Source organism: Eubalaena glacialis, chromosome 18, assembly GCF_028564815.1.
Source record: "Eubalaena glacialis isolate mEubGla1 chromosome 18, mEubGla1.1.hap2.+ XY, whole genome shotgun sequence".
Lineage (NCBI taxonomy): Eukaryota > Metazoa > Chordata > Mammalia > Artiodactyla > Balaenidae > Eubalaena > Eubalaena glacialis.
In genome coordinates this window covers 59,046,401-59,074,168 of record NC_083733.1, presented here as the reverse complement: position 1 = coordinate 59,074,168, position 27,768 = coordinate 59,046,401, and the positions used below count along the sequence as shown (strand labels likewise).

The 27,768-nt window shown below is 41.5% G+C and overlaps 2 protein-coding genes across 4 annotated transcripts in view; both read right to left on the bottom strand.

Annotated features, from left to right (window-relative positions):
* Nucleotides 1-1,692: 1,692 nt before the first annotated feature.
* On the bottom strand, nt 1,693-26,404 carry LOC133078607 (zinc finger protein 226-like). Of its 3 annotated transcripts, none has more exons than XM_061173704.1 (5): nt 26,332-26,404; nt 11,032-11,082; nt 8,917-8,962; nt 7,128-7,254; nt 1,693-3,889 (listed from the first exon to the last, which is right to left on the bottom strand). In XM_061173704.1, exons 3-5 carry the CDS (start codon nt 8,929-8,931, stop codon nt 1,701-1,703), a joined length of 2,331 nt encoding a protein of 776 aa, XP_061029687.1. In that variant the 5' UTR covers nt 8,932-8,962; nt 11,032-11,082; nt 26,332-26,404; the 3' UTR covers nt 1,693-1,700. The 3 variants fall into 3 exon arrangements, with proteins under 3 accessions (XP_061029687.1, XP_061029685.1, XP_061029686.1); XM_061173702.1 differs by lacking the exon at nt 26,332-26,404 and adding an exon at nt 11,555-11,755; XM_061173703.1 differs by lacking the exon at nt 26,332-26,404 and adding an exon at nt 11,555-11,755 and having other exon boundaries at nt 7,128-7,251.
* LOC133077702 (uncharacterized) overlaps nt 19,224-27,768 on the bottom strand; it is a 42,361-nt gene continuing 33,816 nt past the window's right edge. Inside the window, exons 12-13 of the mRNA XM_061172475.1 lie at nt 26,332-26,458; nt 19,224-21,522 (exon numbers count right to left, since the gene is read on the bottom strand). Coding sequence (XP_061028458.1) covers nt 19,655-21,522; nt 26,332-26,458 — 1,995 coding nt within the window. The 3' untranslated portion in view covers nt 19,224-19,654. The remainder of the gene's footprint in view (nt 21,523-26,331; nt 26,459-27,768) is intronic.

Sequence of the window (27,768 nt, the reverse complement as noted above, 5' to 3'; positions counted from 1 at the left end):
ATAAATTTTTTCTTTTTATAACTGATTTCCAGAGGACTATTCCTTAATTTTGGCCATATATATATATATATACACCTCATGATGATAGGATTTCTTACTGTGAGGGATTAATATGTTCTTAGTAATTTTTAATATTACATTTTACATTATTTTACTACCTATGTTACTATAAAAATAACAGTATTTTACTGGAAAATTGATGCTCAATGAAAAATTTAAAATATGGAAGTTAAATGTGGAAAAAATCCCTGAAAATCTTGCCACTTATGTAAATAAGGGTGAATATCCCTTTACAGATGATAGAATGCATTCACACACACACATACATGTTTGATTAAGGTATGTGATGTACCTAAAATACATTAAACTGTTACATGCTTCTGTCATAAGTCTAAGCTATCATTTTAACAGATCTGTTATTACATAAGTATCTCAAAATATAAAGAAATTCCTACTGAATATTTCACTTTTACAAAATTTAGTAGCATTGACGTACTACTCACCTTTTCTATTTGAATTTCCTAATTATAAGGTCCTATTCTATGATTTCTACATCAAAGGGACGCACGTTCTATATTTTGATATGTACTCACCAACTTCACTTTGAAAAGCAATTTTTCAATCTACTGCTAGGAAAAAGTGTGCAAGTCAGTCATTGAATAAATATGTTTGATGAAATTACCAAATTTCAACAAATAATTTTTTTCCTTTTATCTCAAGCCAGAGAGAAGGAGTAAGGAGATAGAGAACTTGACAAAAGTAGTCTACTTCAAACAGCCTCTTTTCTCTACTTAAGAAGTCTTGATGAAAGTAATGCTAAAACCCTTGGAAGACAATCACATCAAAACCTAGATGGAAATGTGATGAATAAGAAACCAACGATCAGTTCATTTACTAAGAAATGTTTGTCCTCTGTCACTGTCATTAGTAACTCTTTCTGACACTTAAACCTCTGCCTTGACATTCTTGAAAAGAGGGTCAACAGTATGTTTTCTGTACTGCAAGATGAACAATCCGTTTTCAGTAAGTCTATACTGTCACAAAAGATAACTGAATTTGTACTGTATAAAATTGACAGAATATTAGACAAAGTCCAACTTGAAGCGAGGCTGGGGGGACAAGAGGAGCTAATCCTAACAGGACGATGCCACATTAATATTACAAATTGCAGTACTGAGTGGTTTTCTAACACTTCAACTCTTTGTCTCCCTGAATTACTTTTAAGGCCACACTTAGGTTAACTGCTCTGAATACAAATTTTTATGAAATTTTGGAGGGGATTGCAACATAATTTTCAAAAAGTTTCTCCTCATTCATTAATTTAACAAATATCGAGCACCTACGAAGTAGTTGGCAATGTTCAGACTGTAGATTCAGAACAAAGGTCTCTGCATTCGTGGAGCTTACGTTGTAATGGGCATAAATTTTGGCATGTCCATCATACTTTTGTACAAGGCCTGCTAAAACTCATACTAAGGCTTCTCCCCTGAGTAATATTTAATAGAGGTCAAAGTTCAAACCGAAGCCCTTACTACACTATTTACCAGGGTTCTCTGCTGTGTGGCCTCCTGACTACTGGGACATGCTGAGCTATGGCTGAAACACTGACTTTAATGAAACAAGTGATTTTTTATTTTTTTGAACTTGATGATTGGAAGAATTCACATGACACCTGAGTTTTGTTTTGTTTTGTTTTTTAATCATTTTATGGAACTTTTTTCCTGTGTGGGCTCTCTGATAGTCTTACCACTCCTATCACTTTTATAGGATTTATCAGTAGCATGGATTCTGTGATGAATTGTTAGATTGGAGCGCCAACTGAAGCTCTTACCACAGGTCTCACACTTGTAAGGCTTCTCCCCTGTGTGCACTCTCTGATGAGACTGTAACTGTGAAGACCGACTGAAGACCTTACTGCATCTGTCACATCTGTACGGCTTCTCTCCAGTGTGGACACTCTGATGAAGCTGAAGACTTGAGGCCTGACTGAAGTGCTTCCCACACTCCCCACACTTATATGGTTTCTCTCCTGTGTGGACCCTCTGATGCATGTCGAGGTTCAGGCTCCACTTGAAGCCCTTCCCACACTCCTCACATTTGTATGGCTTTTCTCCAGTGTGGACTTTTTGATGGGCTTGAAGGTGTGAACTCCGACCAAAGCTCTTCCCACACTCTTCACATTTGAATGGTTTTTCTCCACTGTGGACTCTCTGATGGGCCAGAAGATTTGAGGCCTGCCTGAAGACTTTCCCACACTCCTCACAATTATACGGTTTCTCTCCGGTGTGGATTCTGCAGTGAATTTTAAGATCTGCTCTTCGACTGAATCCCTTCCCACACTCTTCACATTTGTATGGTTTCTCACCGGTATGGATCAGCTGGTGAATCTGAAGTCGTGAACTCTGATTGAAGCCTTGCCCACACTCCTCACACTTGTAAGGTTTCTCTATGCTGTGGGCCTTCTGATGGATTTGAAGATATGAACTCTGACTGAAGCCCTTCCCACATACCTCACATTTATAGGGCTTCTCCCCTGTGTGGACAACCAGATGAACTTGATAATGGGAGTTCCTCCTGAAGCTCTTCCCACACTCATCACATTTGTATGGTTTCTCTCCTGTATGGACTCTTTGATGTGCCTGAAGGTTTGAACTCAGAGTAAAGCCTTTACCACACACATTACATATGTATGATTTCTCTCCAGTGTGGACTCCCTGATGGGCCTGAAGACTTGAAGGCCGACTAAAGCCTTTCCCACATTGCTCACATTTGTAGGGTTTTTCTCCTGTGTGGACCCTCTGATGAATGTATAGATTTGAGCTACAAATGAAGCCCTTCCCACACTCCTCACATTTGTATGGTTTCTCTCCCGTATGGACTCTCTGATGGGACTGAAGGTGTGAATTCCGACTGAAGCTCTTATCACACATGTCACATTTGAATGGTTTCTCCCCAGTGTGGACTCTCTGATGGTCCTGAAGGTGAGAGGCCTGACTGAAGGCCCTCCCGCACTCCTCACAATTATAAGGTTTCTCTCCCGTGTGGACTTTACAATGAACAGTAAGTGCTGACCTACGACTGAAGCCTTTCCCACATTCCCCACATTTGAACGGTTTCTCTACAGTGTGGACTTTCTGAGGAGTCTGCAGCTGTGAGCTCTGACTGAACTCCTTGCCACACTCATCACACTCACTGCATTTTCCTCCCACGTGAACGCTCTGATGAATATGAAGAACTGAGCTGTAACGGAAGCCTTTTCCACACTCACTGCACACGTGAGACTTCTCTTTTGAGTGTAATTGCTGGTGAAGATCAAAGGTGGAGAGATCGGTGAAGGTTTTTTTATATTCGTTACACTGGTAAGGTTTTTGTCCTGTGTGAATCATAGTTTTCTGATCCAGTGTTGAAACCCTCGTGCTATCTTTTCTATAATCACTGTAGCTGTAAGATTTTTGACCCTTGTGTACTCCATGAGCATCAAGGTGATGTGAAATCCAACTGATGGTGTCAACATCCTCTTTACCCTGACACAGTTTATTTTTCATGGAAATTTGCTGGTGTCTATTCTGATAATTCTGCAACTCAGTCAATGAAGTTTTCCTCCAGGAATCCTGGGCTCTCAAGGTTGCAAACCTTGGATTTCCAGTACTACTGGGATCACCCGCTTTATCATTTAATATATGGTTCTCATCTTCAGAAATTTGAATAGAGAGTCCTGCCCCACCCTGGCAGGGGGAATCACCTTGTTTGTGGAACTGACAACTATTTATCGTGGAGTCTTGGCATCTGGTTAAGTCATTTGCAATTTGTTGCCAGATTTGCCGGCAGGAAAGGTCTTCACGTGATCCTCTGTCTTGAACGGCCCTCAACTCACTTTGATTGTTTTCTTCTATAAGGACAGAGAATTCAGAGATGTGGACACGTGAAAGCTTTGTTCAAAGATTCAAGATTTTACACTTAAGACACAGTATGAGACTTTAATAAACCTCAGGATGGTTCAGCTTATCTTTCGCACCTCAAATGAAGTTCTCTGGTTTATATACTGACAGAAACCAAGAGATGGTCCATTAAACTCCCACGTACTTAGCATTAAAGAAACCCATTTAAAACAAAATGACTACCATCTGACATACTATTTAAATCATCTTTCAAAAATTACATGTCATTCCTACCACAATACAGTATCAATAAAGACAAGCATTTTGCTGTGCTCACAGCTTTAACAGTGCCTGGCAGTTAGTCAGGACTCAAGAAATGCATGTACAGGTGAACCCCAGTTTGATTTCCAGGATTCTCTACAATTCTGAATCCCAGGTTAAGTTTGAACCAAGTCAGAGAAGCAAAAGAGCTTTCACAAGTCAGGTATCAGATATAGGAAAAGGATTGGAAAGTACAGTTTTGCTGAAAAGTTGAAAGGCTGCACCAGAGGCAGCAGTACACCAAGGGGGTTAGTGCTGAGGAGAATATCAAAGGTGCTAAGAATCGGGACTTCCCTGGTGGTGCAGTGGTTAATAATCTGCCTACCAGTGCAGGGGACATGGGTTCGAGCCTTGGTCCGGAAAGATCCCACATGTCGCAGAGCAACTAAGCCCGTGAGCCACAACTACTGAGCCCGCGTGCCACAACTACTGAAGCCCGCGCGCCTAGAGCCCGTGCTCCGAAACAAGAGAAGCCACCGCAATGAGAAGCCTGCGCACTGCAATGAAGAGCTGCTCCCACTCGCCACAACTAGAGAAAAGGCCGTGTGCAACAACGAAGACCCAATGCAGCCAAAAATAAATTAATTAATTAAAAAAAAGGTTCTAAGAATCAGTGGGGGTAAAAAAAAGCATGAAGACCTATGCACTGGATCCTTCTGAGGCATCTGTGCTGCCTAATACGTCCCCCCGCTCCCCCTGCCAAGTAGGAGTCAAAATTTAGAGGCTAGGGAAGAATGCTGTCTCTTTAAAAACAGCCTGGAAAAATTTTGGACACAGATACATTGGTCTTTAACAAGAATGAGTTCCAAAGTGAAGAATGGGGTTTATGAGTGAGCTGGGAATAAATTCCATAGCTTGTGATAAGTATTGAGAAGAAACAGACTAGAAACTATTAAAGAATCATCAAAGCACTCAAGGTGACATTATCTAAAATGCCTTCTACAGGATACATACGAATCCCCCCCCCAAACACACAAAACGTTTGTAGAGCTAACAAAGATCGATTTCTTATTAGTGAGGTGGGCTTTGGAGGAAGCAAATGGGACGCAGCGGGGCAAATCTTTTAAGGGAAAGGCTAACTCACCAGCTGGCTGTTTTCTGAGACCTGTTCTCCCCTGGTATAAGGGATAAGGAAATAGAATTTTTTTTCCTTCTATAGGAGAGCTACCTAAGAAGTAGACATGAATATGCTCTGCTACTAAGCGCTCAAGGGAAGTCACAGGGAAAGCATTTTACTCAGTTTGGTTATAATTACAGGTTCTATACATGTTTTTTGTGCAAGTTGATGAGGGCCAACTTGTACAGAAAGGCAAACACACACATACACATCATGGGCACCTGAGAAGTTAGAATTAGGCTAGGAATTCATTTGAAGACAAAAAAACATTTGGCAATATCCCTTATTCACTTGGATTTGTTCACTGCCTACTAGCTATTTTCATGGAAGGCTAATTTCTCTATCCATTAACTTATTCGTTTATTCAAGAAATATTTAAGAGTCCCTGTCATGTACCAAGACTATGCTAAGCACTGAGGCTAGTGAGCAATAAACATAACAGACCAAATTCCTCCTCCACTCCTGGATTACCCTCCAGTGGAAGAAAGAGAGGTGAGAAACAGGTGAACAAAAATGTACAAGAGTGAAATGCTTAGAGACAAAACAAGGCAGGGCAGAGAGAGTAAGAAAGAGGACTGTATTTTCCATAGGGTGGTCAGAGGGCAGCCCTCTCATCATCTTAAAGGTGAATGACTGAAAGAAGTAAAGAGGCCTAAAAGATTACAGGTGAAAGAGTATTCCAAGCAGAGAGAAGAACAAGGAAAAGGCTCTGTGGCAGAAGCATCCTTTGCAGGTCTGGAAAAGATAGGGTAAGAGGGAGGAGAGGAGATGTATTCAGGGAGGTGGCGGGGAACGAACAGCAGCCCACAGAAGACTCTAGAAGCCACTTTAAGTGGTTTTTATTCTAAGTAAAAGAAGCCACAAGAGAATTTTGAAACAAGAACATAACCTGACTTAAAGTTACAAAAGATCACTTTGCCACTTAAAGAACAAACTGTGGGAGGAGAAAGATGGGAACAGGTGACCAGTACAAAGACTATGCAATAATCCGGGAAAGAGATTTCCAACTGGGACCAGGTGATGGACAGCACAGGGCTGGTGAGAAGCAAAACAGATGGAGAGCTAACCACAAGAACTCAGGATTGCTTGGTTCTTACCTAAATTTCTATCTGGGTTGCTGAATTCATCAACCAAAGCCTCTCTGCTCTTTCTATATGTTTTGTATCTCGTTTGAAGAGGAGAACATGCAAAGTCACAAGTTAACATGAACGGGCTAGAGCTAAAGTTTACTAGAAATTTGAGTTCCAACTGCATATTCAAGATATTGAAAGCCGTATTTTTCAAACTTTGTATCACGACCCAATGAAGAAACAGCATTTATTTCACAACCTAGATACACGTGTAGAAGTACACATTACTAAAACGAAGCTTGAATGACCTATTTCTAACCAATGTCTATTTTCATGAAATCTGTTCCCACTGGCTCTCACACCACTCATGCCGTCGGCCAGAGTTTTTGCTGCAATGTGTTGTACTCTTCCTAAGAAACTCTGATATTTTCTATACTATTTTATTTCATTAAAAAATCGCACGTAGGGCTCAATAAATTGGCTTTATAATCCACTAATGGCAGGGAGGAAAATCTGAAAAAGAATACACAAGGTACAGCAAGATACCATTGATTTACAGTTCTTTTACAAAACAAATGAAAAGGACCTGAAACACACTGTTTAGAAAGACCAGAGACATCCTCTCGTGTCCCACAGGAATTGCAAAAGTCTGGTCCCTAAACTCAGGGAACCATCTCAAGGGGCCCAAAGCCTTGAAACACCAAGGTCACAAAGACACTCGCAGAGAAAGGCTGTCCTCACCCACTGAGACCAGGTTCCGGAAGTTTTCTACCATCACATCCTGGTACAGCTTCCTCTGGGCTGAGTCCAGCAGCCCCAGCTCCTCCTCGGTGAAGGCCACGGCCACGTCCTTGAAGGTCACCGCCTCCTACGACAAACAACACCAACTCAATCTTATACCCAGTGGCCAGTGGAAGAGGGGCAGCCCTGAGGACAGGAGGAGGATGGGAAGTTGCTCCGGCTCCTGTGCGGTGTGCAGACTTCCCAGCGCCCCCTCCTTCCATCCTGCCAATGCCACACACTGACTTTCCTCAGCCTCACCGGACGTGCGGCTATGAAAGAGAAAGCTTTGTGTATTTACCTGGGGCTCTCAGACAACTCATAAGTAAACTCCTTAGAATTCTAACCGCTGGATCCTGAACTAAAAAGCTTTCACTTTTTAATTATTATTGCCAAGAGCCCCAGAAACAGTTACCAATTTAGTCCCGGCAGTATTTGATGGCACCTGCTTTCTCATTGAGGTGGGAACCAGCTGAGGAGGAGTGTTATATGTGGAAATTCACCAAAAGGCCATGCCAGGTCTCTGAATGAAAACTCTCTCTTTCCCCGTTTCTGTCTTTCGCTCGAATGCAATACTCTGACTCCAGACCCTTGGTTTTCTGGGTGAGTCTGAGTTGGTTCCTCATTTTTTCACAACCCCTATTCTTTACATTTAAAACAAAGATGAAACCAAGCACCTCTTTATACAATTGTTCTGAGATGTCTATGCAGTGACAAGTGCTTTAAGTACCACTAGACTTTTTAAACTAAGGTTATGTATTACTTGATTAGAAAAATATATAAGATGGAAAAAGAAACAAACCAGTAAATAAAATACACAAAGGGTCTGACTCAAGCATGGGGAAGACTGAATCTAACTCTGGTCGTGAGAAAACTTCTAACAATACATTATGTTTTCTGCGTGAAGCAGCAGTTTGATCCTGCTCTGCTGTGCCGTATTTGGATATTATACCAAAAAACATCCAAGGCACCACATATAAAACATACCTCTTCAACTCTGAATACCTAAACCTAGTATGTTAAGGGCAAAAAGGGGCAATATTCTTCAGAACAGATATTTTGAGAAAAAGGTTAAATCAGGAACACTGTCACTGTAGTGTTCCTAAAACAGTAAAAGTCTTTAAACTAAATGTCTATGAATAAAGAATAGTTTAAAAAATAGGTGCATAAGTTTGTGGGAACATGATAAAGCAATTAAAAGTGAACGTTAGCTAGTATTAAGTGAAAAAAAACAATTTAAAATTGTATCTATGTTACAAATACAACTACACAGCTATGAATACATATAATGAAAAGATTACAGAAGTATAAAAGCAGCTCATTTGTAAGCAGGTAAGCAGTAAAGTGAAAGATATTCTTCATTTCCCTTAATTTTTCTTTTACTTGTGAAATAAAAAAATGATGAAATAAAACAAAAATTAAAACCGAAACCAATTAAATGTAACAGGAATTTTAAAAAAAGCACACATGGCACACTCAGGTCCTCATATGCTTAGACTCTCCTTGAAAGAGAAAAACCCATATGGAACTATACTCAATATTTTGTAATAACCTATAAGGGAAAAGAATCTGAAAATATATGTATATATATGTAAAACTGAATCAGTTTGCTGTACACCTGAAATTAACACAATATTGTAAATCAACTATACTCCAATCAAAAAAAAAAAAAAAAAAAAGAGGAAAACCTGTGTCCAATCTGAGTACAAAAATGGTGTTTTTAACAGCAAGAAAGGCAAGCTCTACTCACCTGGAATGTGCTCATTTTCTCTCTCCTTCTGGGGAAGTGCAGAGTCCTAGGAAGACAGACAGGGAAAGAAGAAAGAAGTCAATGGAAACTGGTTAAAAAAAAAAAAAGTCACTAACCCACGCGGTGCTCATTGTGAATTACCAAGGCTCCCAGTCCTCGGGGTGGCTGCAGCCTAGCATGCTTGATGAGCAGAGCCCCACACGGATACCAGATGCCCCCGTGACCCCTCTCAGTGGCTGTGTGAGGAATGACCTGCCCATCCACACACAGTGGTCCCCTCACAGTGTGCCTGCAGCTTCCATAGTGGTCATTCTTATTCTGGGTATGATGTAAACACAGACCATGTAAGTAAGAGTAGGTTTTGGAGTCAATATGCATGGGCTGTGATCAGGCTACGCCATTCACTAGCAGTGTCATCCTGGGCAAATTATTAACATCTCTTCGCCTCAGTTCTGTCATTTGCAAGTGGGGGAGAACAATGGTATCCACCTCGTGAGATCATTGTAAGGTAGAAAGCTCTCAGAACACCATCATCAGGGTTTCTTATTTCTTAGCAACTGTGGTAAAGCAGATGATATTTTAGTTAGAAATTATCCTTAGAGATGTGATTTCTACCAACAGAACACTGTCAGACATGTGGAGGTCATAGGTTGTTGCCCTGTTATGTGAGAGTCTTTAGACTTCCGAAATCTCTGCTCGTCTTCCTAAGGATTTTGTTACTGCAACAATAATATTTAAATTGACATGAACAACTTTTTACAAAAGGTATAAAAATACATTAAGTTTCTTTTTAAACAGGAAGTACCGTTTTGACAATTATGCACAGAGGTAAAGAGAACTAATAAAAGCCAGGATTCTGCAACAACAATAAAAAATAGTTTGACAGTCCATACCTAATTTAAATTTAAAAAGACAGGAATCTGAATTGTAATTATATCGTTATAAATATAGGAAAATTTAAGAAATAAATGGGAGACTTCCCTGGTGGTGCAGTGGATAAGACTCCACACTCCCAGTGCAGCGGGCCCGGGTTCGATCTAGTACAAAAGATGGCAAGGATTCCACTCCCCAAAGCCTGGGAGAGATATATCTTCACAACTTCTAACGACCTCCATTTTGACTCTACACTTGCTAGCTGTCTTCTGCTCAAGTCAGGACTTTGAAGGGGCCCTGACAGTTGACAATAATTAGTGGGGGAATAAAATCATTGGACTGAGTAGGGCTTTGGTGAATCCAGCTCGACAAAAAGGCACTAAAACATTAACAACTGTTATATTTACATCCTAAAGTTACAGATAATTAAAATTTTTCTTTATGTATATATCTGCATTTTTCCATAATGATTATGCTACTTCTATGATATACACATTATCTGAAATAAAATAAATGACCCAGTTGAGAAAACCATCTTAAAAACTCATACAATATGGGCTTCCCTGGTGGCGCAGTGGTTGAGAATCTGCCTGCCAATGCAGGGGACACAGGTACGAGCCCTGGTCTGGGAAGATCCCACATGCTGCAGAGCAACTAGGCCCATGAGCCACAATTACTGAGCCTGCGCGTCTGGAGCCTGTGCTCCGCAACAAGAGAGGCCGCGATAGTGAGAGGCCCCCGCTTGCCGCAACTAGAGAAAGCCCTCGCACAGAAATGAAGACCCAACACAGCCAAAAATAAAAAATAAAAAAAAAAAAAAAACAAAACCTCATACAATAGCCTAAACCTTGCTCTCAAGGTCCCTACAATTAAGTCCCAACCTACTTTCATGATATGATTCTAGCCAGTACCCTATGCTCAAGGAGAATATACCAAAGGGATTAGCAAACTCAGGTGCTGGACTCAAACTGCCTGGGTCCCAACCCCAGCTCTGCCTCCTACCATCTGGGTGAGGATGGGCCAACAGGGTTGTGTTCCCTGCCCCCATCTCCTCATCATTAAAGTAGAGAAAACAGCAGTACCAATTCACGGAGCCACTGCCTGATGGAAATGTGTTCATTTGCATAAAGTTTTTAGAATGGAAATTAGTGACCAAGGCTCAGTTATAATCGTTACCCATGTCCCATACGTTCTACAATTTATATGAATATCTTAAGTAGAAGAATGCCAAGTCCTACTCACGTGGGGCTCTGTTGTCTCTTCCTCCGTGCAGTGCTTTCTGAGAAGTGAGGGCTGGGGAAGGAAAGGAGACTATGAAATACCAGGGCGTTTCCATCCCCAATAATTCATACCGCACCCCCTCCCGCCCCCGTACCAGCTAGAAGTCCTCTCCTTCCAAAACAGGCCAGGAGTCCAGGACAATTCAGCTTCCTGGGCTCACAGAATCCCGCTGCGAAATGGGTGCCTCCCGCATTAGAGTAGTATTAATAACAACAATGTATCAGACAATTGTAGACCTTTTACTTGTGCTATCTCGTTTTTTCTCACAACACTATATTAAGAAGGCATTCCTTTTTTACCCCTTTTACCGAACAGCAACGGAGGCACAGAGGAGTTAAGCAACTCACCCAGTGTGACGCCGTATATAGTGGTAGGGCTAGCTCATAGGTGGGGGGGCGGGGTCAGGTTAGGGGTGAAGAAAACCGGGTAGACCCTCAAACCCCAGGAGGCACGACCTGAGCCCACCCCATCCCGGGTACGTTACCAAACGCAAAGAAACTCCGCCCGGGGGACGTACATCACCACTCTAGGCCCTCAAACCTCCGCTTTTAGCCGCTCCTCCTCTTTCTCCCCAAATGAAAGGTCTGGAAATGTTGGCCCCAGGCGCATGTCGGGGAAGCTTGAATGGGTCGTGAAGAGCGGACCTCAAACACCATAATCAGGCAAAAGATGGCTGCTACGTTGTCCTCCTGGGGCGGAAGTGCCTGCGACTAACCCGGAGCTCCTGGACCACATTTCCCAGAATTCCGCGGGGAAACGTTTACAGAGCGGCATTACGGTAGCTGCAGTATATGGGACTACACGAGTTTACGAGCTCTGGACTACATGTCCCAGAATGCAAGGGGTGGGTGCGGGTGCGTCTACCGGCACGAGCTCTGGACTACATGTCCCACAAGGGCGGGCGTGTGTGTGTGTGTGTGTGTGTGTGTGTGTGCGCGCGCGCGCGCGCGCGCGCCGGCTACAGTATCGCCCTCCTACACTACACTTCCCCCGAAGGTTCGAGCGGAAAACGGAAAAAGCCTCGCCCCCCTGATGCGGAAGTGCCCAACTTCCCTGGTTTTCACTTTCCGGACTCCCTGAGGAGGTCTCAGGCAGTCTTGCCGTTCTACTGTGTCGGCCTCAGAAGAGTGTAGATTCTGTTCATTGAAAGGCGTACAAGCTCAGAACTTTGGACGTCTTCAAGAGGCTAAGCGACATAAAGGCATTACCAGCCACAGAGGCTTCCTGGTAAACCCCAAAGAGTTTCACCATTGGAATAAGAGGAGAAGGAAACTGGGCTTTCTTTGGCAGGGACTGAAGCCAAACGCCAAAACACCACGTTCCCTGAAATTGTGTAAAGGTGAACGTGTTTTGTTAGCATCTTACAACCCGTGCAGAAGCAAGTGAAAAATCCTTTCTAGAGACAGACATCAACATCCTAGGTCTGAAGTTATTTCTGTAATTATAAAATATCTGTGACATTGATATTTGACCAAGTGAACTGTAAGGGGGAAAAAAAGTATTACTTGACATACGGAGGGACACTTCACAGGCATAAAACTTTCAAGTTATCAGAAACTAATAACTTCAGCTCATACTTTATATAGCGAAAATTGACAGAACCATGAAGAGAAACATTCAAATTCATAATTGGATCTGGAGATTTTAACACATATATAGAGGGAAATGTTGAGCCTTAAATGCATATATTAAAGTAGAAAGGAAGTTGAAAATTGATTCGGAAAACATCTCAGGAAGTTAATAAATGAATAATAAAACTGAAGAAGGCAGATGGGAAAAAATAAGAGATTAATGAAATACAAAACAAAATAAAGATCTCACACACACACACAAAACAAAAACCAAAAAAAAAACCAAAAAAAAAAAAAAAAACCCAAAAAGATCATCCATGGTATAAACAAAGATTTTTCCAAAAATTTGTTCCAAATTCTTTCAGGAAAATATCCTCCAAGAACTATTCTTGACTTAACGCAACATAGCACACAGGATTTCTTTCCACTACAAGTAAACTGAAATCTTGGATATAGTATGATGAAATACGGTAACATAATTAAAAGTTTTATTTATTCACCTCCTGTTCCCTATGGCACCCTCCACTCCCTTCTCTACCCCGTCAGCTACCATTCTAATTTGTTTGATGTGTTTTCTTTTGGGTGTGTTCTTGTGCAAAATGTGCGCTTGTGTATATTTTCAATTTATATAAATAATATTGTGTCATAAAATTCATTCTGATGTTTATTTCCTTCATTCAGGAGTGTATTTTTAAGATTCACCCATCCATCTAATTTGTTTCACAGAATTCCATTTTCTGCACCCACATTTTACCTATACTCTTCCAACTGCCATGCCAATAACAATAAACATCTTCTTACATTTCTGTTTATAGATGTATCTGAGAATTTCTTTGGAATACATACCCAAGAGTGAAATTATTTCATAGCAAATGTGTATACTTCAATAATATAGCCAGATTGACCTCCTGAATGGCTACACCAGCCCGGATTACCAAGAGTTGCGCGTCAGGTTTTTGTGCAACCACTTACCTTCATTTGGATGACTCATCACCCTGTTTTGCTAGTGTATTAAATGTATAGTAGTATCTTGTTTTAGTTAAATTTCTCTGATTTCTAATAAGTTTGATCTTTTTTTCAAATGCTTGGTAGCTTCATCTATAAATGTCTACTTAAACCTGTTGCCCCATTTTCTAATGTGGATGCTATCTTTTTCTTCCTCATTTCTATTACATATTCTGATTATTAATACCTTTTCAGTTTTACCAATTACAAGTATCCTTTCCTAATTGGGCACGTGTTTCTAAAATTTTTCTATTGTGTTCTTCATGGAATAGAAATCTTTAATTATAAAAGATAATAAAACAATAATTTCTTAATATCTGTGCTTCTGAAACTCCTCAGGTGAAAAAACATATTTCTACCTTTTAAAAATTAACTTTCTAGACTTATCTTTCACATGTAGGTCCTTTAAATATTTTGGAGTCTATTTATGTACATTTTATTACATGGGATCCACTTTTATTTTTCTCCAAGATAAATTCTTAAAAATAATGATATTCATGGCTTGAAGATTCAATATTACAAAGATATCAGTAATCCCCAAAATGACCTATAGGCTCAATCAAACCCCAATAAAAATATCAGTATTTTTTCCCTTGGAAATTGATGAGATGTTTATAAATATTATGTGGAAAAGCAAAGAGCTAAAAGAAGAGCTGGGACAATCTGAAAGAAGAATGAAAAGAAAGATATTAGTCACATTAAATCTTACTATAAATCTACAATATAAGATAGTCTGGTGTTTAATCAAGGATAGACAAGATAATAGACATCAAAATCCATGTTGAAACAGACATTATAACAACACGTAAAAAGAAAACACTGCAAGGAGTTCCCTGGTGGTCTAGTGGTTAGGATTCGGCGCTTTCACTGTGGTGACCCTGGTTCAATCCCTGGTCGGGGAACTGAGATCCTGCAAGCCACACAGCACGGCCAAAAGAAAAAAGAAAGAAAAGAAAACACTGCAGCAGAGAGGGAAAAGAAGTCTTGTTAATACAGTTGATCCTTGAACTAGGGTTCAAGGGGGTTAGGGGTGCCAACCCTCTGCTAAGTTGAAAATCCAAGTATGACTTATAGTCAGTCCTCTGTACGTACATGGTTTCTCCATAATCGGCAATTCTGCATCTGAGGATTCAACCAACCTTGGATTGTGTAGTAGTGCAGTATTTACTATTGAAAAAAAATCCTCGTATAAGTGCACTTGTGTAGTTTAAACCCATGTTGTCCAAGGGTCAACTATTGGTTCTCAGTCGGCTGGATATCCATATGGAAAAAATGTTAATCATTACTGCATAGGATACAAAAATATAAATTCCAGAAGATCTGCAGACTTAAATTTGAAAAGTAAACAATGATGCTTTAGGAAAGAAACGTAAGAGAACAGCCTTTTTTGCCTTGGAGTAGGAAGAATTTCTTACACAAGACCAAAAAAATCACAAACTGTGAAAGAAAAAATTGAAAAATTGGACTATTTTAAAGTTAAGAAACACTGTAAATCCAAACGCACCACTAATGGGCCAAAAGTGAGAGATATTTTTAAAACATCTATGGAATCAAAGACTCAGATGCATCCCTAATGCCCATGCATTCTTCAAGGGTCAACTGTATCTACCAAAGTTGAACATATACCCTATAACCCTTTGGTTCCACCCATAGAAATATCCCTCAAACAAGTGCACAAGGCACGTTCTAGATTGCTCACATCACCACTAACTGTGATAGCCAAGAATGGGAAAGTACCCAATACCTACCAATAATGGGATTAATAAATAGATTTTGATATGTTTACACACTGCAATAATATCCACCAGTGAAAATGAATCAAAGTTATCCACTCCCAACAATATGGATAAATGTCATGGATATAATGCTGAGCAAATGAAGCCAACACAAAATAGTACCTATTACATGACTCCATTTATATAAAGTACAAAATAGGCTAAGTGAATCTACACCATTACACATTAGTGGCTACCATATGGAAAGGAAGGTTACTAGAAAGAGCCAAAAAGGGATGTTTCTAGGGTTTGGGGTTTGTCCTGGTCCTCCAAGAACTAGATGGCAAAGTGCTGAGAAAGACTTTAATGAACAAATATTTTATTAGGGAAAACATCTGAGAGAAAATGGCAGGGAGCTCTGGAAGGCTGGCAGAACTATCAGCTCATAGTGCAAGTCTGTCCCTGAGTGAAGATTTGGAAGAAAGATTTGGTAAATCATCCTGGACTGCCTTGTAATCTAAGTAAAATCCTTCAAGGCTGTCAGGGAGTCCTTGAAAAAAGGTCACTGGACAGAGGAATCCTGGTCTCCAAGAAATGGCCTGCCTTAGGATCCCTGCTGTGTTGACTAGGAGCAATCAGGGGAAAGACTGGCCTCCATGCAAACGTGGTGACAGATTTAAGAGCAGCAGCTGGGACCTTTGGTCAGTTATGCTCCCTGTGGTCATAACTGTGAAATAGGAGACTCTCAACTTGGATGCTTCCTTGTGATAAGAGTTGGTTTATTTCTGTCAGTAATAATACTGAAGCAACGTTGCATCCTTCTCAGTACATCATATCCCAGAGATCTAAAATGTTGGTTTGTTCTGTTATTGATAATGTTCATCTCTTGCCTAAGGTAGTGTTCACCAAATTTATACCTACTGTATTTCCTTTTGTGATTAATACTACTTTGTGGAGAGATATTTTGGGTTTTGTAGCATCCTGTTCCTCATAAACTTTCAACCAGTAGTTTTATAATTCATTGATTATTCTTGCCAGAACCTATAATTACTATGATGGTTGTAAATAATGATTTTTACATCATTCCTTCTATATATTTATGGCTTGGCATTCTATTATGAGAGCCCTTCCTTCCCTCCCTTCCTCTTTATTCATATTCTGTATGATAATTATTTATTTTATGGTCAAATTGCTCAGATTTACCCAGTGTGAGTCTCTTCAAGCTGGATTTTTTACATGTCCCACCACTCTTTCCTACTTTCTGGCACAGCAAATTTTCTCCAGGATCATTCTGTACTTTCCTTGCTCCCGCCCTGAAATAGAAACGTGGATGTACATGCTTATATACACCACATACACGTGTGTGTTTGTATATCCTCACACTTCCATATCTACTTCTGTAAATACCTAGCATGTGCACTCCCTCCCTCTCTCTCTATAGATGGATGGACGGATGGATCTATATAAATAACTTATGGTCAGACTTCCATATCCGTGGTTCCTCTGTATCTGCAATTCTGCAACCATGGGTTCAACCAACCACAGATCATGTAGTACTGTAGTAATGACTATTAAAAAAACCCCTGCATATAAGTGGACCTGCCCATTTCAAACCCATATTGTTCAAGAGTCAACTGTAACTTGCTAAATAAAGCCTTTAACCAACTATACTAAAAATACCACCATTGGTCTGAGTATGGAATGGCATCCAAACCTGCTTTGTCCTTACGGGTTCCACATCCAGAGGGTCCTCTGCTATTACGCTGAGTTCTCTCCTCATGCACATCTTTTCAACAAGAGAAACTTTATTTTTTTAAACCTCCACAATATAGGTATATCCACTTCTGTTTCTAGCTCCAGGATTTTCCCTCTCCCTATAACGGATCTGTAGTTAAAGCACAGCATAAATAATAAAGCTTCGATTGTTGAAACTCATCAATTTTTCTGTGTACGCAAAATAATCTGAGAATTGTTTTGTTTTTGAAATTGGCTTCCAGAGTTCATACCGTAATTTTGATCTTATATGCCTTATGACAATATAGAACAATCATATTATGAGGTCTTAACTGCAAGGGATAATTATTTAGTACTTTTTCAAATTCTATTATAATAATTTCCTGCTTTGGCAATATTCACTATTCAATGAAAAAAATATAACATGAAGTTATAAAATGGAAAAATACCACAAAATGCTCCTTGCCTAGGAAAACCACTCTGGAAGAGTACCCCTTTACACATGATCTTATGCATGTACACATACATGTGTGCACACGCACACATACACAAACACTAACAAAGATTTATGGTTGATTATACTATGAAGGCTACAATCTGTGACCTCTCAAAGCCCATATTGTGTATCTCCTGCCATTATGATATCTGTCATAATTTTCTTTTTTTTAATAAATTTATTTTATTTATTTATTTATTTTTGGCTGCGTTGGGTCTTCGTTGTTGCGTGTGGGCTTTCTCTAGTTGCAGTGAGTGTGGGCTACTCTTCGTTGCAGTGCGCGGGATTCTCATTGCAGTGGCTTCTCTTGTTGCAGAGCACAGGCTCTAAGCACGTAGGCTTCAGTAGTTGTGGCACACAGCCTCAGTAGTTGTGGCCCACGGGCTTAGTTGCTCCGCGGCATGTGGGATCTTCCTGGATCAGGGCTCGAACCTGTGTCCCCTGCATTGGCAGGCGAATTCTTAGCCACTGCACCACCAGGGAAGTCCCTGTCATCATTTTAATGGCTTCAGATTAATATAGGAATATATCAAAACTCAAATTCTTACAGCTGTACACTAATTTCCATTAAAAAATTCAGTGACATCATTGATGTGGTGCTCATCTTTCTGGTATTTTAATCTCATAATCAATAACTTCCAATTATATGATTTCTAGATCAAAGAGATGTACAATCTAATATATTCTGATATACACTCCTTTCCGGAAACCGTGCTTTACTGCTACCAATAGGGAAAAGCACATAAATGTCAGTCTTGTCTCAATAATACATTAGATAATTTTATCAAAGCCCTACAAGTTTTCTGGGTATTTGCCTCATGGATGTGGGGGAAGAATATGGCATAGCCCTTACCTGAGAAGTTTTGATAGAAGAAATGCTACAATAATTAGAAGGCAAACACTTCAAAGTCTGGATGAAAATGCAGAGAATTAGAAATCAGTAAGTTCAAGGTCAACTAAAATATTTTTTTCTAGGGACAAACGATTTTTGTGACACTTTTGAAGTGTTACAGTAAACCCTGCCTTAACATTGACAGACAAAAAAATCAATTGTATACTAGGCAGTTACTGTTGTTGCAAAGTTAATGTTTTTTCAGTCTGTACCATCAGAAAAGAAAAAAACATCACAAGATAGTTCAATTTCTACTGAACACAGTCCTTGGAAAACTAGACGGGGCCTCAAATAACCACCCAACTTGAGAACAGAGGCTGCGGGAGGCAAGGAGCCAGTTGCAATAGGCTAATAGCATATTAATATTGAAGATTGGTGGGCTTCCCTGGTGGCGCAGTGGTTAAGAATCTGCCTGCCAATGCAGGGGACACGGGTTTGAGCCCTGGTCTGGAAAGATCCCACATGCCGCGGAGCAACTCAGCCGCGTGCCACAACTACTGAAGCCTGCACGCCTAGAGCCCGTGCTCCACAACAAGAGAAGCCACCGCAATGAGAAGCCCACGCACCGCAATGAAGAGTAACCCCCGCTCACCGCAACTAGAGAAAGCCTGTGTGCAGCAATGAAGACCCAACGCAACCAAAAATAAATTTTAAAAAAATATATTGCAGATTGGTTTTCTGCAGTGGTTTTCAGTATTTCAACAAATGTTCATGTCCTGAATTAATTTTATTTTGCAGGTTTCCTCCTCTGGATACAACTTTCATATATTATACATTTCCCCCTTTTGGTTTATTAAAAACACAAGTACTGAGCACACCTAAAAGCGCTACTCAATGTTAACGTTGTGTAGATTCAGCAGCCAAGTCCCTGCCCTCATGGAGCGCACATTCTCATGGACATCAATTTTGACTAGCTCATCCTTACACTTTTGTTAAAGGCCAGACCAAACTCTTTTCCTTTCTAAGTGCTATCTCCTAAGTGACATCTGATAAATGTCAAAGTTCTGAATGCAGCCCTTACTGCACCACTCAGAAGGGGTCCCTGCTGTGTGGTCTGGTGAACATTAGGATCTGTTTAGCTACTGCTTCAACACCAACTAACCTAAAATACTTTCTCTCCTATGAGACCTGATGCTTGCAAGAATTCACGTTGCACATGTTTTTGAAAACATCATTTTGTAGAACTTCTTTCCTCTGACAGTTCCTTGATGCTCTTACCACTCTCGCTGCTTTCATAAAATGTATCCCCAGTATGCATTTTGTGATGACTTACAAGATTGGAGCGCCAACTGAAGCTTTTACCACACATCTCACACTGGTAAGGTTTCTCCCCTGTGTGAACTCGCCTGTGATACTGAAGCTGTGAAGACCGACTAAAGACTTTACCACACACATCACATCTGTACGGCTTCTCTCCAGTGTGGACACTCTGATGAAGCTGAAGACTTGATGCCTGACTGAAGTGCTTCCCACACTCCCCACACTTATATGGTTTCTCTCCTGTGTGGACCCTCTGATGCATGTCGAGGTTCAGGCTCCACTTGAAGCCCTTCCCACACTCCTCACATTTGTATGGCTTTTCTCCAGTGTGGACTTTTTGATGGGCTTGAAGGTGTGAACTCCGACTGAAGCTCTTCCCACACTCTTCACATTTGAATGGTTTTTCTCCACTGTGGACTCTCTGATGGGTCAGAAGATGAGACGCCTGACTAAAAACCTTCCCACACTCCTCACAATTATACGGTTTCTCTCCGGTGTGGATTCTGCAGTGAATTTTAAGATCTGCTCTACGACTGAATCCCTTCCCACACTCTTCACATTTGTATGGTTTCTCACCGGTATGGATCAGCTGGTGGATCTGAAGTCGTGAACTCTGATTGAAGCCCTGCCCACACGCCTCACACTTGTAAGGTTTTTCTATGCTGTGCGCCTTCTGATGGATTTTAAGATATGAACTCTGACGGAAGCCTTTCCCACATACCTCACATTTATAAGGTTTCTCTCCCGTGTGGATGACCAGATGAACTTGATAATGGATTTTCATCCTGAAGTTCTTCCCACACTCACTGCATCTGTATGGTTTCTCTCCTGTGTGGACTCCCTGATGGGCTTGAAAACTTGAACTGTAAATGAAGCCCTTACCACACACTTTACAGACATACGGTTTCTCTCCCGTGTGGATTCTCCGATGGGCCTGAAATTGTGAAGGCTGAATGAAGCACTTACCGCACTCCTCACATTTATAAGGTTTCTCTCCCGTGTGGACCCTCTGATGGATATGAAGATTTGAGCTACAAGTGAAACACTTCCCACACTCCTCACATTTGTATGGCTTCTCTCCAGTGTGGACCATACAATGACTGTTAAGGGCTGATCTACGGCGGAAGTTCTTACCGCATATATCACATTTGAACGGTTTCTCCCCAGTGTGGATTCTCTGATGTTCCTGAAGATGTGAAGCATGAATGAAGGCCCTTCCACATTGGTCACAATTATAAGGTTTCTCTCCCATGTGTAACTTACAATGAACAGTAAGTGTTGACCTACGACTGAAGCCTTTCCCGCACTGCTCACATCTGAATGGCTTCTCTACGGTGTGGACTTTCTGATGTGCTTGCAGCTGTGAGCTCTGACTGAACTCCTTGCCACACTCATCACACTTATAGCGTTTCTCTCCCGAGTGAACTCTCTGATGAATGCGAAGTGCTGAGCTGTAACAGAAGCTTTTTCCACACTCACCACATGTATGAGACTTCTCTCCTGGGTGTATTTGTTGATGAAGATCAAAGTTGGAGACATCACTGAAAGATTTTGTACATTCATTACACTGATAAGGTTTCTGGCCTGTGTGAGTTTCAGAGAATCCTGCCCCAACCTGGCCGGATGAGTCACCTTGTTGGTGGAATTCAGAACTTTTTATCATGGAGCCTTGACACCTGGTTAAGTCACTTGCAATATGTTGCCAGATCTGCCAGGAGAAAAGCTCTTCATGTGGTCCTGCTTCTGAAACAGTCTCCATCTCACTTTGGATCTTTCCTTCTGCAAAGACAAAATTCAGAGATGTGGACAACTGAAGGCTCTGCTCAGTGCTGTCAAGATTTCACATTTAGGAGAGAGTATGAGACTTGAATGAATCCAGAGAATGTTCAGTTCGTCTCTTCCATTGTGTGTCGTGTGCTCTGGTTTGCGTGCCAAAGGAAACCAAGAGGTGGCCCAGCTGTCTCCTATCCACTAAGCATAACAAAACCCATTGGTGCAAATTTCCTATGTGAGGCGCAAGTTAGACATCAAAAACTTAACTTAAAAAATTGATAATTAGATTCAAATTGTTCACCTATGGCCATTTCTATTGAATTTCAAAGGCGGCATAGAATCTTGGATAGTAAATTATATAGTTAATAAATGATGTAGACAAAAAAGTTATACAGATAATAAAATCTGAATCAACTAGAACTTTAAGGAAAAGCAATAACTTTTCTGTAAACAATATTTGGAAGCAACCAAGATGTCCTTCGATAGGTGAATGGATAAATAAATTGTGGTACCTCCACACTGTGGAATATTATTCAGTGCTAAAATGAAATGTGCTATCAAGCCAGGAAAAGATGTGGAGGAAATGTAAATGCATATTATTAAATAAGAAGAAAGAAAGAAGCCAATCTGAAAAGCCTACATACTGTATGATTCCAACTATATGATGTTCTGGAAAAGGCAAAAGTATGGAGACAGTAAAAAGGTCAGTGGCTGCCAAGGGTTAGGGGGAAGGAGGGATGAATAAGCAAAGCAGAGAAGATTTTTAGGGCAGTGGAAATACTCTGTATGACACTAATAATGGTGGATACATGGCGTTAAACATTTGTCCAAATCCATAAAATGTACAACACCAAGAATGAACCCTAATGTAAAGTATAGACTCTGGATGATAACGATGTGTCAATGTAGGCTCATCAGTTGTATCTGGTAGGACATGTCAATGATGTTAAAGGCTGTGAGTGCGGGGAGGGCAAGGGATATATGAGATATCTCTGTACCTTCCTCTCAATTTTGCTGTGAGCCTAAAACTGCTCTAAAAACAAAACAGGCTTTTTTTTTTTTTGCTGTGAGATCTCAGTTCTCCAACCAGGGATCGAACCCAGGCCCTCAGCAGTGAAAGCACAGAGTCCTAACCCCTGGATCGCCAGGGAATCCCCATCCAAAAAAAAAAAAAAAGAAGAAGGAGGAGGAGGAGGAGGGAGAAGAGGAGGAAGAGGAAGAGGAAGAGGAAGAAGAAGAAGAAGAAGAGGAAGAAGAAGAAGAAGAAGAAGAAGACGATGAAGAAGAAGAAAGAAAATACTTGTGAAGAAATTTTGACAAGTTTCAAAGGAGAAATTCACTCCCCTCCCTTTAAGCTGCCTCCTCTTTGATTCAGTAGACATATGATAAACAGCCTCTCTATAACTCTGCCTTGGGTCATTTTACTGGAAAGTTACTTCAGCGTTGAGGTGACTGGAATGGTTAGAATGACTTGCAGGTTTGGGAGCAAATATCTAATCACACACCGACTAAAACACAGTGAAAGCAGAGGATGGAACTTCAGCTCCTACTGGCAGGTTTTCTCCATTAGGACAAAAGGGAAACCAAGTTGAACAGATAACATACACTGTCCTAAACCTGATATTAATTCAAACCTCTAGGAAAAAAAGTAAAAAAGTGGAAGGTAATCTTTTATTCAGAGACAGAGACTGAGAAAGGGAAAAGGTGAGGTCACGGTATAAACTCTGAAAGCCAATCCTAAAACGGGAGTTAAATTCTGCCAGGAAGTCTTCTCAGACAGACACCTGGGTGACTCCTCATGTCTTTTAGGCCTCTGCTCAATGTCAACCCACCACCGAGGCCTCTTTACCACCTAATGTAAAATAACCAATCCTGCCCTCACTCAGTCTACCTCTGGCAATGTCCATCCTCCTTGAATCTGTTTATGCTCTACACAGCACTTTTCACCACATGACTCACTAAACCACTTGCTGTTTAATATGTCTCTTTCCCACTGCAATGCAGCTTCAAAGCGGGAAGCATTTCACACTTTGTACATGGAACACATTTTTACACTTCCCTACTTTATAATCACTGTCGAGAATCATGCCTGGAGTACAGTGAGTACCCTACAAATGCATGTTGAATGAATAAATGAATCTCGGTTTGACTTTTTTATGAGAGCTTAAGCCAAGTCCTACAAAGAAAACATCTTTTCCAAGTAAGTTATTTGAAACATCAAAGGGACAGAGAACTCAGTTTTGCTGAAAAGCTGTCCCAGAGACCAGGGTACACTAAGCATGCTGCTAATAAAGAAAATCAAAGGTGGCAAGAATCCCTTGGGGTGAAAAGAAAGCAAGAGGGCCCATCACTAGTTCCTTCTGAATCTTTTGGACTGTCTCTTTGAAAACAGAATGTGGGGGACTTCCCTGGTGGCGCAGTGGTTAAGAATTCGCTTGCCAGTGCAGGGGACAGGGGTTCAAGTCCTGGTCCGGGAAGATCCCACATGCTGCAGAGCAACTAAGCCCGTGCACCACAACTACTGAGCCTGCGTGCCACAACTACTGAAGCTCATGAGCCTAGAGCCTGTGCTCCTCAACAAGAGAAGCCACCGCAAGGACAGCCCGCGCACTGCAACAAAGAGTAGCTCCCGCTCGCCGCAACTAGAGAAAGCCCGCGCGCAGCAACGAAGACCTAACTCAGCCAAAAACAAGTAAATGAAATAAATAAATTTATAAAAAAAGAAATTAGCACAACATTGTAAATCAACTATACTTCAATTAAAAAAAAAAGAAAGTAATTGAAACAAAGTAATTGGAAAAATAAAATAAATAAATAAAATTAAAAATGAAATTAAAAAACGAATAAGAAAAAAAATGAAAGTAATCGGATAGACATTCATCAAAAGACCAAAATGCTCTGCAACCTCCTTCCTTCACTCTGGTTTGCACATGAATAATAGTTATCTCCATGACCCTCGGAGACATGGGGGTCTCCTGTCCCATCCATCAACACGCTCACTAAGTCAACAAATATTTACAGACGCCTGCCACATACCAGGCTGCTCTGGGCACTGAGGACAGAGCACTAAACAGGACAGACAAAACTCACTCCTGGGGATCACACTTCAGTGCAGAGAGAGAAGTGATAAGCAAGTAAACCAAAGTCTGTGAGACCCAATAAAAGGCAGAACGAGGAGAGTACAGGGAGGATGGGATTTTAGAGAGGGTGGTCACAGGAGGCCTTTCGCGTGCTGTTAGAACGGAGCGGAGACCTGAAGGCAGTAAGGGAGGGAGCAGGAGGATCTGAGGTAAAAGGAAGAGAGAGAGCAAGTTGAGGGCTCAGAGGCAGAAGTACCGGCAGTGGGCAGAGTAACTGTCCCCCAAGGAACTCACATCCTGATTTTTGGAACCTAGGATATGTTAGGTTATGTGGCAAAGGGGAATTAAGGTTGCAGACGGGATTGAGGCTGCTGATCAGCTGACTTTAAAAGGGAAGCTGATCCTCTACTATGGGGTGGGGTCTCAATGCAGTCAAAAGGGCCCTTCAAAGCGGAAGTGGGACGCAGGAGGAGAGCGGGAGAGGGGCGTGCAAATACACAGCAAGGGGCAGAGAGAAGCGATGTCGCTGGCTGTGAAGATGCAGGAAGGCAGCCACAGGCTAAGAGATTTGGATGACCACTAGCAGCTGGAAAGGCAGGTTCTCCCCTAGAGCCCCCAAGGAGAAACGCAATGGTGCTGACACCTTGATTTCAGCCCCGTGAGAACCACGTTACAGCTCTGACCTCTGGAAGTGTAAGATGATCAACATGTGTTGTGTTAAGCCATGAAGTTTGTGGTGATTTATTAGGGCAGCCACAGGCGATACAGTGTCCCCGGCAGGTCTGAGAACACTGAGGAGGCCGGCAGGGGTGGGAGGGATGGAGCGAGAGAGGAGAGCAGAGGAGAGGAATTGGAGAGGCAGCAGGGGCCCATGAGCGGACCCTGGAGGACTCCAGAAGCCACTTGAAGAGGTTTTAACTTTAAGAAAAATAAGCCATAAAAGGTTTGGAATAGAGGAATGGCAATCTTTCCTAAGCATCACTTTTGGCTGTGACGTGGAGAATAGACTATAGGAGGGGAAGGGTAGGAGCAGGGCAACCAGTACAAAGGTGTGTGAAAGAAGGGGTCTGGCAGTTTGGACCAGATGACAGCAAAGGATTGGAGAAAAGTAAAAACACATAGAAGAGCATCTCCAAGGACTCTTATCTGCCTGGTTCTTAGCTGATGTCCCTTCTCTCTGGGTTGCTGTCTTCACCACCCAAAGCCTTTTTCCCTTTTCTAAGTGGAATATATCATGTTTGAAGGGGTGACACCCTGTGAACATGCAGAGTCACATACTTAAAAGAAACACACTAAAGGTACAATTTACTGGAAATTTAGATTCCTGAATTAAATGTTGATCAATGAATCAAAACCAGTGTATTTAAAAAAAAACAAAAAACAAAAAACATGACCTATTTGAAGAAATACCAGTATTTCAAGACCCAGACACATATGCGTAATAAGTATTACAGAAACCGATTTATTGCCAATGTCTATTTTCATTAAATCTCCTCCCATCGGTTCTTACATCACTCATGCAATTGGCAAGAGTTTTTGCTGCAATGTATTCCATTCTTCCCGACAAATCCTGGTATTTTTCTACCTTATTTTATTTCGTTAAAAAATTGTTGGTACAACAGTGAGGTCCCCAAATGCAGGTGACCATTTCAAGACCCCCAAAGCCTTCAACACCTGAGGACACAAAACCAAACCGGGGAGCTGCCATTAGGTTAGAGAGGGTGCCTGTCCTCACCTATTGAGACCAGGTTCCAGAAGTTCTCCAGCATCACCTCCTGGTACAGCTTCCTCTGGGTGGAGTCCAGCAGCCCCAGCTCTTCCTCCGTGAAGGTCACAGCCACATCCTTGAAGGTCACCACCTCCTACGACACCAAACACATGTAGCCTCGATCTTACAATCAATGGCCACTTGAAAAGGGACAGCTGGGGCTTCCCTGGTAGCACAGTGGTTAAGACTCCGCGCTCCCAATGCAGGGGACCCGGGTTCGATCCCTGGTCCGGGAACTAGATCCCACATGCATGCCATAACTAAGAGTTCGCATGCCACAACTAAGGAGCCGGTGAGCCACAACTAAGGAGCTCGCCTGCCACAACTAAGACCCAATGCAACCAAATAAATAAATAAATATTTAAAAAACAAAAAAGAAAGAAAGAAAAGGGACAGTGCTGAGAAGGTGGAGAGGATGGGAGGGAAGTGAGCCCAGATTCTGAGGGACTTCAGTCAAATCTGTAGACTTCCCAGACCTTCTCCTTTCATCCTGCCAATGTCACACACTGATTTTCCTCAGCCTCACCGAAAGTGTGGCAGTGACAACCGTCCTTGTATTTATTTTGTGCCCTCATTGGGTCTACTTACAAGTAAGCCTCCCAAAACCCTAAATATATATCCTGGACTACATGCATTTTACATTTTGTTGAATATTGCCAATTGTACCCAGAAGAATTTCACAATTTAGTCCAAACATATTTGACAGCAATGGCCTTCTTCCTCTCACACACACGAACCCTGTTGTGATAGAAAAGCTACCACTTTTCTTTATTGTCTGCCAAGCTAACAAGCTTTTAGTAACCTGTGTGGGACATCGATGTAGTTCACCCTATGTAACCTCAAGGTACACTTTTTTCTTTTTTTTTTTTTTTGAGAAAAAGCTTTATGGCGAGGTCAACCAACAAGGAGACAGGAGGCAAGGCTCTCAAGTCTGTTTCCTCGATCCAGGGTCTGGGGCAAAATTTAAGGTGTCAGGGGAATTTCAAACTTGGAAGCTGACTGGCAAGACTTGAATTAGAGTGCATATAAGCTACTCATGCTGCTGGAAGCCAGATTTTCCTATTGAAGGACTTCTTGCTTGGTAAAGGGCTCTGGTAGCAACATTTCTATTCTCTGAGTTCCACAGACTGAAGAGTGTTGGTTCCAGGATCTTCCTAGAGACATGGGGTCCCATCTTGCACACACTATGTCTCTTAATTGCAGCATTCAGTGTCACGCTCTGGATCCAGCATGCCTTGACATGATTCCCAAAGGTCTGCGTGGCCCTTACCCTTACTAGCTGCGTGACTTTGGACAAGCTTGCCTATGTGCCTGAGTTTCCTCTCTGTATAATGGTCCTTACATGACAGAGTTCTTTCAAGGATTAAACAGGGAATATCTATGGCATTTGGAAGAGTATGTGGC

What these genes read in the sequence shown, in the direction of transcription:
- LOC133078607 (XM_061173702.1), bottom strand. Translation starts at nt 11,589, where the DNA reads ATGTACGTCCCCCGGGCGGAGTTTCTTTGCGTTTG. An exon ending in AAGAGACAACAGAGCCCCAC is followed by an intron (nt 8,963 to 11,031) that starts GTGAGTAGGACT and finishes CTGTCTTCCTAG; the next exon opens with GACTCTGCACTTCCCCAGAA. An exon ending in CCGGAACCTGGTCTCAGTGG is followed by an intron (nt 3,890 to 7,127) that starts GTGAGGACAGCC and finishes CTGTCCTTATAG; the next exon opens with AAGAAAACAATCAAAGTGAG.